General features: G+C 44.1%; 1 protein-coding gene across 1 annotated transcript in view; it reads left to right on the plus strand.

The window, feature by feature from the left end:
- Positions 1-4189: 4189 nt before the first annotated feature.
- LOC127003737 (uncharacterized) overlaps positions 4190-14935 on the plus strand; it is a 79227-nt gene continuing 68481 nt past the window's right edge. The window contains exon 1 of the mRNA XM_050870704.1: positions 4190-4271. Coding sequence (XP_050726661.1) covers positions 4216-4271 — 56 coding nt within the window. The 5' untranslated portion in view covers positions 4190-4215. The remainder of the gene's footprint in view (positions 4272-14935) is intronic.

Consider the following 14935-nt stretch of genomic DNA (forward strand, 5'->3'; position numbering starts at 1 on the left):
CACTTTTTCTTTTTTTCGTTTTGGAAGGCGAGGTGGCACCCGAGTTGACTAAGGTGCAACGTGTGTGTGATATCTTAGTCATTCTGCATTTGGAAAAGAGAAAAAAACGTGTCACCTCGAACGTAATCAATGAATTTCTCTCTCTCTCTCTCTCTCTCTCTCTCTCTCTCTCTCTCTCTCTCTCTCTCTCTCTCTCTCTCTCTCTCTCTCTCTCTCTCTCTCTCTCTCTCTCTCTCTCTCTCTCTCTCTCTCTCTCTCTCTCTCTCTCTCTCTCATAACCAAACACTTTGCCTTCCGGGGCGTCAATTTCTCTAACACTTAAGTCAATTTTAAGGCGGAGAGAGCACGTAAGATTATCCCCAAGGCACCTTTTTAGGATTACTCTGAGTAACTAAAACGGAGGAGAGGGAGAAGGAAAGACAAAGAAAGGTAGGAAAGGGATATGGAAGAAAGTAATTGGATAAGGCAATAGTGGGAGGGAGACTAAGTAACATAGGAAAAAAAGAGGGTAGGAAGAAATATAGGAGAAAGGGAAGGATGAAAGGAAGAAGAAAGGAAGGAGAGGGTGAAGTAGAGTTGAGAAGCGGGGGAAAAGGATGGAAAGATGATAGCGCTGATAGGGAGGGAGGATAAATAGATGGAAACTTAAATGTGTGGGATGAGGAAAAAATAAAATAAAAGGAGGAAGAGTAAGAAATAATTGGAAAGGGAGAAAAGAAGTGTTATCAATAGCGTTGATAGGGAGGGAGAATAAATAGATGGAAACTTAAATGTGTGGGATGAGGAAAAAATAAAATAAAAGGAGGAAGAGTAAGAAATAATTGAAAAGGGAGAAAAGAAGTGTAATCAAACCTGAAGTAGCTGGTGGGTGGGTAGAGAGATGAAGTGAGACAGGAGGCTGGAGAGATGAGAGGAGAGGTAAAGGGAATTTAGTAGTTCGACGCAACTTAATAATTTATCTGATCTTTATTAATAGTAGAAAGACAAACTTTTTCTTTTTTTTCTTTAAACCCTTTACCGAGCTTTCCCTTTCCACGGCGTCCAGATTGGTTAAAGGTTTTTTCTTCCCCTCTTTTTCCTTCCATTTATTTTTATTCTTTTTCCGTATCTCTGCATCTTATTGACATCCTTTCCATTCCGCTTGGTTTTCTCTCTCTCTCTCTCTCTCTCTCTCTCTCTCTCTCTCTCTCTCTCTCTCTCTCTCTCTCTCTCTCACACCCACCCACACAGCCATGGTAAATGTAACGGCACATACACTTCTACATAAGTCTGCATAGGTCATGTCATCCCTTTGCAACAAAGGGCTAATGAACAATTTCTGTAAGCACGGCCGAGTATGCTGGCGGCAACACGATCAGCGACTGTGTTAAGCTCACGCTCAGGCAAGTCAAAGGCGAATCAACAAAGCGAGCAAAAGGTAAATGTTTACTCTTGCTGCTCACGTGCTTTGTTGGATGATTAGGTAAGCACAAAGACGCCGGTGAGAAGTCTGCTCTTTGCTCCAGCGGGGTTCATGCGAGGACACAGAGGGAGATATTTCAGTGGATGATTACCCACACTTTCCATGACCTCGTGCTCTGTTGGATGCAGTGTTAGGTAGCACAAAGATGCCAGAGAAAAGCCTGTTCTCTTCTTCAAAACTGATCATGAGCGGAGACAGAGAAGATACCCTGCAGATTACCTTTCCTCATGCTTTCCATGATCGGGCAAGATTGTTGCTCATTGAATATTAAGGACATAATTGATATTGTTTAATACGGAATTCTTTAAGGGTCTGTAACCTAATAAAGCTCAAAAGCTAAAGGGCGTGATGTATTTATTAGACACAAAAGAAAGACACATAGAAGGCTCAAGATATAGCATTGAATAATTTTTTGTTAATATCATTGATGTATTACCTTCATAATAATCGTCCGTAAATTTCTCGAACACACACATACTAGGCCCGTCACTCACCTTTCTCAGCATACGTATGGCAGCCCGTAACTTGCATAACGGAATAATATTAAGTAATCAAGAACACAAGAGAGCATCAAGCATTTAATAACACTAACACATTCCCGGCACCTCTGACCTTTCCCTTCCATGTCCTTCCATTATTCCTTTATTTTTTGCCAATTATGTTGTTGTGTTTTGCACTTCTCTCGTCATATCACTTGTTTCCTATAAATCCATGTTCACTAACCTACTTCATCCTTCTTCCTCAATTCTTTTGTCTCTCAAAGTTAGACAATGTTTAATGTTTCATGTAAGTGGTGGTGGTGATTGTGTTATGGAGATAGTAGTAGTAGCTGCTATAATTATTTGTTATTGTTACTAATGTTACTTTAATTGTTGTTATTACTGATTTATTATAATTGCTTTTTCTTACTTTAGTCATCCTGATATTTTTTTCTTATACATTAATTTTACATGAGCAAGTCGTCGTAGGATCTTCGGCGAGGTCGGTTGAAGGATGAGTGTCCCAGCAGTCCACTATTCCCTTGTCCCTGCCTGCCGTGTGTAGCGGCCGCTGACAACTCATTATTTTTTCATTCCATTGGCGACCGAACCTTGCACGGCAAAGTGAAGCCTCTGTGCGCGTGTCTTTCACTCCCCAAACTTCTCCTCTTTGTCGCGCCCATGTAGTCGTTGCTTTAGGGCGGTCTATTAGGGCCCGATGTCTAGGGGGTGTCAGCCCTTTTAATGCATACACTAAGGTGACTAAGGTCTGGCCCTGAGGCCACACTTGAGGCGGGCAAGCACCATGTTGGCCACGGCGTCCTCGCGGCACTTACGGCCGCCCTCGTTGAGGCGGGGCAGGTGGTGTTTCTTGAGGAAGTTGAGCTAATGTAGAGCAATTCTAGCATTTAAGTTTTCAGTTTTAAGGATTATGTACAGTAGTATGAATTTTATTCCAAGCTGCATGTCTCCTAATTCCAGTATAATAAATGTTAAAATAACTAGAATCTCTGTGGACCCCTTGAAATTCTTACATGGACCCCACCCCTTGGGGGCCATGGACCCCTGGTTGGGAACCACTGCAGTAGATTCACCTGATAACATTGTGTGTGTGTGTGTGTGTGTGTGTGTGTGTGTGTGTGTGTGTGTGTGTGTGTGTGTTGCATTTTTTTCATTCTTATTGTTCGTAATGTTTTCCGAGACTGTGTAAGGCACTAATGTATATAATATCATGTACATATGAATGTAGGAATGTAAGTGTCGAAACACAAGCTCTGTATCGCACCACGGGATGTTTTTTTTTGAAAAGTAGCTGTTTATAGCCTTGAGAGAGAGCGGCGTGATATTGGAATGTGCCTTCGTGGACACCGGCTGCTTCAAAATCATCACCGGCGAGAGCCAGGACTAGCGCCGGGGAAGATCAGATCAAGACGGGCAAGGTGAGCCACAAGACGTGTGCCTCGATCTGGGTGTTGACTTTTAAAGGCGACTCCTCACACTCACTGTAACTACGTGTAAGACTGTAAATTTAGTTAAAACTCAACGCACGTTTTTTATATACCTGAGAGAGAGAGATAAAAGACAGAAGTGAAGGCAATCCGCTCGGTCATATCTACATCACTTCCAATTCACAACTTATGGTAAGGCCTTTTGTTACTTCACCAACTTCAATGAACTCTGTGGTGCAAACAACTGTGACTTCGGCCCAAACAGCGAGGTAACAGTGTGAGCCTGACTACGATTAACAAACAATACACGTGTTACCCTAAACAGACACAAACTATCTACCAAAAAGAACCAACATAAACGTCTAACAAATGCATTTTATCATATACGTATTTTGGTATGTTTGTATATATGTATATTTGCAACTAATAAATCACTTACCTTAGAGTTCCGTAATTGCTCACTCACAAACGAAGAAAAAGCAAAAGTTTTTAACAAGTAAATAAACAAAAATTCAAAGAAAACCGCAATCCTAACGAAACGAAACCAAACCAAACCAAATCTAATTTAGCCTAACCAAACCTAACCAAACCAAGCCTAACCTAGCCTAACCAAACCTAACCTAATCTTTAAGACCCATCATCAACACGTTTCTTTCGTCTCCAAACTAAATCTAACCTTAAAACCAATTCCAACACGTTTCTTTCGTCTCTTAACCAATCCTAACCTAAACTAACCTAACCTAACTTTTAAGACCCATTACCAACCCATTTCTTATCCCTTCTCCAGATCTGGCACAAGGGCTGCTTCAAGTGCCAGGAGTGTGCCATGATGCACAACTTGAAGACCTACAAGGGGTTCAACAAGCTCCCTTACTGCGAAGCGTAAGTACCGTCATTACGTTAGTTACTCTGTCGGTTAGTCTCTTTCTTGATCGATCAACTGGGGCGGATGTACAGTTCTTTCGTTATTAATTCAATTAGTTTGTTAGTCGGTCAGTCAGTCAGTCAGTTATTTGGTCAGTAAGTTAGTTAGTTGGTTGGGAGGAAGAACAAAATAGAGGAATGGAAATAAGAAGTGAGGAGACAGAAGTGAAGAGAAGAAAAGGTAAAAGATATATAAGAGAAGGAATGAAATGTAGACGAATGCAAATTTAAGAAGTGAAGAGACAGTAAAAGAAAAGACGAGGAGAAGGAAGAAGATAAATAAGAGAAAGAAAAAAGTGTGGAATGCAAATCAAGAAGCTGGGAGGCAGAAGAAACCCACATAAATAGAAAGAAAAAGAAATAAGGGAGAGAACCAAGATAAGGAATGAGAAATAGAGGGAAGAAAGGGAGGAAGAAGAGGGAATTAAAAAAAGTAGAAGAATGAAGAAATGAGAAGGTGGAAGACAGGAAAGGAAGCAGGAAAACGACAGACCCACACACAAGACCTTCTTCAGCTAACTGGAACAACCTGACACACGCCATACACAACTCGATGAACAGAAACATACCACAAAAAACACTTTCTAGTAGGTTCACACTTCCCTGGTTTTCCAGGGATCTACGTAGACAACATTGCAAGAAACAAAGACTCTACAGACGCGCGGAGACATACAACACAACATATAATTGGACCGCCTACAGAAACCACCAAAAGACATTTGCCAAATACATAAAAGTAGCGGAACGCAAACACATAGCAACTTACCTTGCGGACAACGTAAGAAATATCAAAAGAAACTTTTTCAAATTCTTTAAGGCGCGCAAACATGACATTAACACGATTACATCACTAAAAGACAACAATAACACATTAGTAACCAGCCCACAACACAAAGCACAAATACTCAACACACAGTTCCAATCGCTATACACACAAGAACACAACCTAACACCAAACATGCCACACAGCCCCTTCCCCCCCATAGCCCCCCTTGACATTACGACTAACGGAATACAGAAATTACTGGAAGGACTTGACACAACTAAATCCACTGGCCCCGACAACATTCCCGCCTTCATCCTTAAATCCTTTGCCCCCATCCTTGCCCCCATCCTTCAGGCCATATTCACCCAATCCCTATCATCCACTTCATTACCCTCTGACTGGATTTTGAGAAATATTAATCCTTTATTCAAGACAGGTGACCGGACTGACCCAGCCAATTATCGCCCCATCTCACTAACATCGATTCCATGTTAAATTTTCGAACACATAGTACACAAACACATAATGAATCACCTTGACATAAACAACATCCTTACTGACTCACAACACGGCTTTTGACTCAAACCCTCATGTGAATCGCAACTCATATACTACATTTCACGACATGACGAGGCTACTTGACCGACGTGACAATAAACAAGTTGACACTATTCTTTTAGATTTTGCCAAAGCCTTCGACAAAGTCCCGCACAAAAGACTGACATTAGAATTGAAATACTACGGTATTTCAGGACCTATTCTACACTGGATCACTGCATTTCTTACAAACCGGGCTCAACGTGTTCTTCTTGACGGATCTTCATCTGACACTGTTCCTGTTTCTTCAGGTGTCCCACAAGGCACCGTTCTAGGCCCCCTTCTTTTCCTCCTGTACATTAACGATCTTCCATTCTCAACGCCTAACTCTTCCACTAGACTATTTGCCGACGATAGTTTGCTATTTAGAGCAGTAAAGATTACCGACGACTGCAGACTGCTACAAAAAGACTTGGACGCCCTCCAGCGGTGGGAGCGCACCTGGCAGATGCACTTTCGATCAGACAAATGCAAACTGTTAAGATTCACCAGAGCTCACAACCCCATCCATCACATTTACACTCTCCATAGTTCAGAACTAGAATCAGTCCACACACACAAGTATCTTGGTGTCCACCTATCCACTAACCTTAAGTTCAACACTAACATAGACCACATCAGTGCCACAGCCAACCGAACTCTGGGGTTCCTGAGGAGGAATTTACATAACTGCACACCTGACATTAAATACATAGCTTATGACACACTTGTGAGACCAACACTTGAATACTGCTCCACGGTGTGGGATCCTTACACACACAGAAACATTGATAGGTTAGAACAAATCAACACCAAGGCGGCTAGGTTCATTACAAACAATTACACTCGAACGCCTGGCATCACAACACGGATCAAACAACAGATACACATGGAACCTCTTCACTTAGCAAACAAGCACACAGACTTACACTTATGAAGAAGATCACAAGCACTCACATTGACATTGACCCACATACATACTTACACAACGCAAACAGTCAACGTACTCGTAACACACACATCCATAAATACCAAACATATCACACTAACACTGACGCATACAAGCACTCACACCTTCCACGCACCATACGTGACTGGAACAGCCTCCCTCATCAGATTTTAGACTGCGGTACAATAGACTCATGCAGAAAAAAATACACACTCAGTTGTCACCACAACAAACCAGCACTAACAATTACACTTGATTCACTTCCCTCCCCTGCACACCCGGCTCCCCCGTTCCCCCAACAGCCAACACAACTATGCGTGTTATGCACCGGTACGGGTGCCCTGCGCATCATGTGTCCAGATCCAGAAGGGAAACAGAGAGAGAGAGAGAGAGAGAGAGAGAGAGAGATTTACAGAGGAAGAAAGGAAAGGAAAAAAGGACTCAAAAGGAAATAAAATATAGAAAACAAAATGAAAAAAAATATAAGGAAAGGAAAGAAAATGAAAGGAAAGAATCTTAGAGGAAAGGAAAGGTTACGGTTGAAAAGAAAAAAATGAAAAGGGGAAAAAAATATCAAAAGAAAAGGAAAAATAAAAGAAAATGAAAGAAAATAACGATGAATCTAATACGATGCTTAAAAGGCTTGTCAGATATTCATGTTTTTTTTTTTTTTGCTTTGTTTTGTTTTCAGTGTTACCAGAAAAAAAAATATACATGTTCGTACTGTCTTGTGTGGGATCGAGAGGGAAGGAAAGAAGGGATCAGACACTATATGTAGAGCAGTGGTTCCCAACCAGGGGTCCATGGACTCCAAGGTGTCCATGGAAGAATTTGAAGGGGTCCATAGTCTGCTGAACGGAATGTCTTCTGCTTTCATATAAATAGGCCTACAGTTTAATAAGCTTAACAATCCAAGGCATTTTACATGAATGTATTCATTTTTACAGAAAAATCTATTAATTTTGCTGGCTTAACCTATTTCGTTGTAGAGGTCCACAGGTGAAAAACTGACTGGAAAAGGGGAATGGGACAAAAAAGGTCAGGAACCACTGGACTCTTGACTATCCTCGACACGTCTAATTTTTTATTGTCTTTCTTCTTAATATTTTTTATATATTTGTTATTCTCCTTTTTACCCTTTTGCATCCAGCTTTTCCGCTTATGCCTAAGCATATTATCAAGAAAACCATTTAATTGTTCTAAATATCTACCATTGCCTAGTTGGTAAAGGTAAAGTTGGAGTCATATGCTAAGCTGAGCGTGGCCTCGATGCTCTAATCTGCATCATTAATGCTTGAGCGTGGGGTGGTTAATAACCCTCTGCCCAGGAACACAGGGCAAATGTAACATCAGAGTTACTACAAGTCGTTTTCTTCAGGTTTTCCCAGGTATCCATTTATCGAGCAGCCCAAAATGGAGAATCAACAGTTGGGTAAGCTATGGATGGGGCAACTGCCCAGACCGAAATCAATGGCGGGCTTGCCGAATCGTAGCTGGGCGTGCCAACCACTATTATAGTTTGTCTTTAGATCTACTTACTTCCTGGTCCAATTCCTACTTTGTCCTTACCAGTGTTGACTTTTTTTACGTTTACACATAATCTAGAGTTTTGCGTATTTTCAGCTATAGCGGATGCAACCAACTTTACTTTCAGAGTTGTGCATACTTTTATTAAACGCTGAGATATTAAGGAACGCGTAATAGAAGTATGCAGGACATGGAAAGGATAAGATAATGTTACAGTGTCGGTGGGTGCAGCAGATATTAGAGTGCTGATGAAACGAGAGAGAGAGAGAGAGAGACATACATGACGATTAAAATAGGTCAAGGAGGATTAAAAGAACAAAAATCATTTTGTTGTAACCCGCAATCCCGGGTCACACAGGGGCGACGACACACTGTTTGTATTAGTGACACTTGACTTAAAATTCTAGTACTTTAGGAGTATTTAAAGGAGTTCGTAAATGGGGTGATGAAACGGTGTCGCCTTTCTTATATGTATTTTATTCTACCTTAATACTACTTAATATTACAGAGGGTAAAAATATTGTTTAAACCAGCGACTGGCTTACTAGACTCAATGAGTCTTCAGGTTTTCTTTCACTATTGGTTACTGACGTTAACACTGGTATAATATTGAGTAAAAACTCACACAATAAAGTATCATAGAAATATAATCCTAAGTAAAACTAAGATAATAGAACACAATAGATATGTTAGATACGCTTTCCTCTATGGTACCACATTACTCCATACTCACAGTAGCAACAATGAATGTTCTACCCATGTTGTCTAGGGAAGGACAACTGAGTGTCCAGCAACGAACAGAGTGCTGGTTGATCTGAGGTCAAGCCTGGAGAAATGCTTCTTATATAGGCAGACATCGCGAGGGTAATACGTCAGGCGTGTGAGTCATACATCAAACTCACACCGAGCTCATACAATAATCTACCTAACCGACATGCTTAATTCACGCGGTGACGCAGCTTTGTTTTCATAACATTTTGTTCCGCGGCTGATCGTGTTTTGGCCGCGGTGATTGTGTTTTGGCTTAGAGAGAAGCGGGTGCGTTAATGGGCAATTGCAATTGTGTATAGGTTGGTAAATGAACAGTGGGGACAATCATGTGTTGGAGTCCGTGTTGTGTTTTAGCGGTCGATACCGCTGTTGTCATCGGAAAATATTGCCGGTGAAGATGATGATGACACGAGTGGTGTCGCGGCTCGCGGGTAACCACATTGCCCCCCCTTTAAAATCACGCCACGTCCTCGTGGCACGAAGCGTTCCGCCCGGCGGACGACCATGGAGGGCCAGACGGGGATGGCGGGATCGTGGGGGAGGCCTGCGAGACGGGACCTGAAGAGACAGAAGAAGGCCACCCACCGGCGACGAAGACGACGCCGAGGAGAGCAGCCACCCCACCAAGGGAGGAAGGGGTCGAAGGCGGGGACCGGAGACGGATTCCTGGAGCGCGTGAAGTGCTGGAGGAGGTCCAGCAGGGGGGCCAGAGACGACCCGGGCGACGGCGGGGGAGGAAGGGGCCAAGGGAGTCTTGGCCAGGAGCGATGAGACCACGTCACGTCCGATGTGGAAGGGGCGCGATGAACCGTCAGCAGGGCGTCACCGTCCATAGTAGCAGAGGCAGGAGGCTGAAGGCGTCGGAGTGGGCACTACAGCCCATACCGAGGCGGAGGAGACCCGTCCGTTGATGGTCTGCCTGTATTTGGAGACCGGGCTGTCCGGGCAGACCATGGTGACCACCTGGGGAGTATCGGTAGCGAAGACCCAGCCCGCAGGAGACAGGATGAAGACCGGGGAAGACTCTGAGGAGAGACTTAGAACACAGCGAGAGGGCGTCTGGGCGATCGAGAAGAGAGCTATCTCGCAGCGCTGGACAGAAGTCGATTAGACAGGGGAGACAGTGGGACATACATAGAGAAGGAGGTGTTTAGTAAAGCGGTCCAAGGAGTCTAAGAGCATATAGTGAGTGCGGTCTTCAGAAACCGCAAGGTAGTGGAAAGCGTGTCGGTGTGCAGAAAATATGGCGTGCCATCAAGATGAAAAGGCAACGCGTCCATTTTAAACACATCGAACACGTCAGAGGATCCCCTTTCATGGGGATTTGTAAGTAGAAGTGAAGGGTTCCTGAGGAAAGCGTACCTTTAGAAATAACCCTAGAGACATCTCTATACAATGCTAAATATTCATGTGCTGCAGGGAAAAGTAAGCCTGGATAATGGAGTGACGCATTGCTGAGCACACGAAATAGTACATCATTCGGAAGGAGGAGAGGGGAAACCTGCGTTTGGGACAGCTGCTGAAGGCCAAGCTTGAGATTCAGAGTATCATGATTTAGGTCACTAAGTGCCAACTGAATGAGAAGGATAGTCTCCAAAATACGCAATTCCCAAAAAATATGCAAGGTTTTTAGTGAGAACTGACGGATAATAGCTGAGGCCAAAGCCGAGGCGGACTCTAGACGGGAGATGGCAGAATGAATATGACGGAGGTCCCGAACTGTGGCGTTGAGGACTTCCTGATGGAGGTTAAGTTGACGTCTCTCGTCTGTGGACAGAGTGTAGAGCTGGGAGAGCTTCCCGTGTATCACATCTATTTGGGCCTGAGTGGCCGTACCGAAAAGGAGGTTTGCTACCGAGCCAAGGAAATCCACGGCCCCTCGCTTCTGGCGAGTCCGAAATGGGCTTCCATCTCTACCACTCATAGCCGACAGAAAGCTGTTAAGATCTTTGAATAACTTCTCAAACTCAATGTGAAAAGAGTCTAGAGTGCGCCTGAGCAGACCAACAGTGGGGAACGATTGATTCATATGTTCAATCGACCATGAAACTTCCGCTGTTAGATTTGCCACGTTGATGAGAGGACGTTGGATGTCGTCCGTCTTGATGACGACGGGGACAACATAGTACCGTCCTGTCAACAGCATCTTAAAGACTGGGGAGAAGACGAGGCCGGGACGAATGGGTTGCTCCAGGAGGGATCAAGGGAAGACAAGGAGAGGGCAACACCCAGGAACTGTAATTATAGGGGGCATCAGTTCGTTGGGCGTTGGCGATACTCAAGAGGGCGTTCCATGACATTGGGGAGAGAAGGGGGTACCGTATTGGAGCGTAATGAGCGACTGCCACAGGGTTCTGAAGGAGCTGAGGGAACCAATGAGGGGACCTCTGAAGCATCTGAGGAGACAGGAGCCGGTGAGGAGAGCTCGGAAGGAGCTGGAAAGGACAATGGCAGCGGCTCCTCGGGGGAATAAGTCATGGGGAGTGGGTCCACTTCTACTACTTGATCAGGGAGAGGGTATGCACGCCTGACATTAGGAGAGTCATGGAAGCCAAGAGAGTCCTCGTGAACGACCTGAACATTATTTGTGTGAACTGTCTTGATCTTACCACCTCTAACCTGACGCAGTCGTAAGACTACAGGGCTTATTTTTTCTAGCACCCTAAAAGGTCCATTGAACAAGGGCTGGAGCTTCTTTGGTTCGCCCTTTGTACATACATGCCTTAAGTAGACCCGATCTCCTACTACCACCTGTTTGGGTTTGGATTTCCTAAACATTCTTTCTGACTCCTGCCATCCTATATCTATATTGGTCTGACATAGTTTATAGGTCCGCTGCGCGACACTAGAAGTAAATGCTTTATAGCTGTCAACATCATAACAAGGTTGGAGTTTATTCTCAAGCACTTCAAAAGGAACATTTGGGTCCCGAGAGAAAAGCAAGAAGAATGGTGAATCTTTCAGAACACGATGGTAGGCAGTGTTGTAGGCGTGTGTTGCAACCGGAAGCATTTGGTCCCAGATACCGCGATTGTCCTCGCACAAAGTTCTCAAGATATTTATTAAGGTGCCATTAGGCCTTTCTATCACACCGTTTGCAGACGGGTGATAAGGAGTTGTCCTTAGATGATCAATCTGTAACAACTGAGTCAACTCTCGTAAGAGTGTTGACGAACTCCTTTCCTTGATCCGTGACTAGAATCGGCGGGATGCTGTGTACACAGACTACGTTCTTGTAGAACGCAGCTGCCACTTCCTTGGCTGCCTTCGTACGAAGGGGTTGCTACCAAGAAGCGTGACAGGACGTCTATCACTGTCAGTACATACCTATAGCCTTCGTCTGAAACAGACAAAGGTCCGACAATATCCATATGGACTCTGTCAAACGGTTGGCCAACCTCTGGATACCTCATAAGTGGAGCTGGCGGGGATCCCTCTTCTTAAACCGACAACAGACAGGACAAGATCTGACATATTGCTCCACGTCCGCCTTCATTCCCGGCCAGTACGCAAACTTGCGACAGCGTGCCAACGTAACCTTAGTGCCTCCATGCCCTGCAGGTAGCATGGAATGCGCCAAAGCTAACGCGTTAGGAATGTAGCTTGGTGGAACGATAACCAGTCTTTTCTGCTTGTTGTATTCATCGCAAACATCGCGGTAGAGAATGCCGTTCTCTACACACACTTCACTAAGAGGCAGTTTTTTGAAGTGCCTCTTAGCTGCATTAACGTTACATTGCTCCTCTCTGCAACCTTTCTCTCATCTCTCTCATGTACGTTACCACCGGTGGTTGTTCAAAAGCATGCTTCAATTCTCTCAGTTCAGGATCGCGATCCTGGTGCTCCATGAGTCCAGCAAGACTCCAATGGAGAAACTTATCCTGTTTGTCATGTCCCTCCGGAGAGGCGACAGACATGTCCTGTCCACCCGTAAGGGTGACAGACATAATTCGAGCATCCAATTCGCCTTCTATCACGTCACTCTCCTGATTCCTAATCCTTGACAAAAAATCGGCTACCATGTTGCTGGAGCCTGGGAGATAATCAATACTAAAGTCAAATTCTCCTAGAAGTGTCTGCCAGCGTGCAATCCTGCTAGGTACTGTGCTTTTTAACAGCCAAGTCAGTGGTCTATGGTCCGACAGGATGTGTATCCTATAACCCAAGATAAGGGGTCAGTTAGTACTGAGGCCATAGATGACTGCTAAAGCTTCTCTCTCCCGCTGAGTAGTTACGTTCTGCTCCATTCAGGGTTCTACTAAAATATGCTATGGGACGTAAACTACCATTTTCATCCTTTTGTTGCAACACACCACCTATTGCCTTATCTGACGCATCTGTGGTGAGATTGAAGGGCTTCGGAAATCCGGAAAGGCTAAAACAATGTCAGTCGTTAGACTGTTCTTTAGTGCTAAATGCATGCAATGCCTCTTCATTCCACTCCAGATGTGTCTTATCGTTCTTGGTTACTTTCCTCCTTTGAGTAAATTATTAAGTGGGATGCTATCTTGGCAAAGTCTTTAATGAATTTCCTATAAAAGTTAACCAATCCCAGGAAACCTTGAAGTTCTTTGACTGTTTTCGGAGGAGTGAGTTGTTGCACCGCCTGTACCTTTGAGGCTGAGGCTTCAAGCCAGAAGCACTAACAATGTGACCCAGATAATCTACTTGCTCTTTGAAAAGGAACACTTATCTAGTCTTAAGGACAGGTGAGCCTTCTGCAGTCTGTCCAAGACGGCATGGAGGTTCTTTAGGTGATGGTCCATGTCTTTCCCTTGTACTATCACATCATCACGGTATACATGTACAATTCTTCCTGTCAGACCTATGAGAACTTGATTCATGATCCGTTGATAGGCTGCAGGTGCTGTTTTTAATCCAAAGGGACTGTAGTGAATTCATAGAGGCCATAAGGTGTCGTGAAGGCTGTCAAGTGTTTAGATTCCTCTGCCAATGGGACTTGGTGGTAGCCCTGGCGCAAATCAAGGAGGTGAATACTTTACTTTCCCTAACTGTTGCAAAATGAGGTTAATGTTAGGGAGTGGATGTTTGTCATCAATCAATTCATCGTTCAGAGCGCGGAAGTCGAGACAAAGTCTGACTCCACCATCCTTTGGCAACAGGGACTAGAGGTGCGCTGTAGGGTGACGCACTAGGGCGTATAATACCCTGGGCCTCAAGGTCCTTGAGCTGAATCTCTATTTCTTTATGATATTTTACTGGTATTGGGTATGGCTTTTTATATATAGGCTTGTCATTTTTAGCCTTAAAGTGTGAACATAATAGGGGTAATAGTGAGTGGCTCGTTTTTAGAGCAAACACATCAGGATACTGCAGGTTAAGCCCTTCAGACAGCAATTTTCCCGTTGTGAGGGTAAAATAGCTCGTCTATCAGCTTATCAGTACCATCTGCTTACTTGACTGGGTGACAGGCGGCTTTGTAGCTGTTTTGTGACAGCCGCTACACATTCATTAGTCGATGATTGATAGTATTCTGAGTGACAAGAATAAATGTGTCCCATCACTTCACCTGTTGGCATCTCAATAGTTTCTTCAGTTGGGTTAGCATAGGAATGATGAATTTACCTTTGGTTTGTTTGACGTTAGGAGTTAAGGTTACTAACCCGGGAAATAAAAATGAAGAAGGGATATCATTGGACCTTGGGAGAAATAAGGCTTGCTGGGCTCTGCCAATCTCTGCCTCAGAGTGACATACCCTGCCGTGCCTGGGAGCAAGGACGCCACGTTAATAGCGTATGCTTTCACTGGTACTTCCTCCATCTCGTCTAAAGTAGGTTTATGATCTTCTGGGTACGGGCTCATATCGTCCGCAGCCAGGGAATGTACTTCCACTGGGTAGGCGCCCACCATTACACTAAACTGCCCAGGTGTGTCCAGCGGTGCAGCTACCACATTTTGTCTCCACATAAATTCTAGGCCCAACAAAACTGCTGTTGGTAACACTATACCTTGTGATATTACTACAAACTTTTCTATAATTTCTCCGTGCCCAAAGTCTACTACTACTTGGCT

The sequence above is a fragment of the Eriocheir sinensis genome, chromosome 26 (assembly GCF_024679095.1).
Source record: "Eriocheir sinensis breed Jianghai 21 chromosome 26, ASM2467909v1, whole genome shotgun sequence".
Classification (NCBI taxonomy): Eukaryota; Metazoa; Arthropoda; class Malacostraca; order Decapoda; family Varunidae; genus Eriocheir; species Eriocheir sinensis.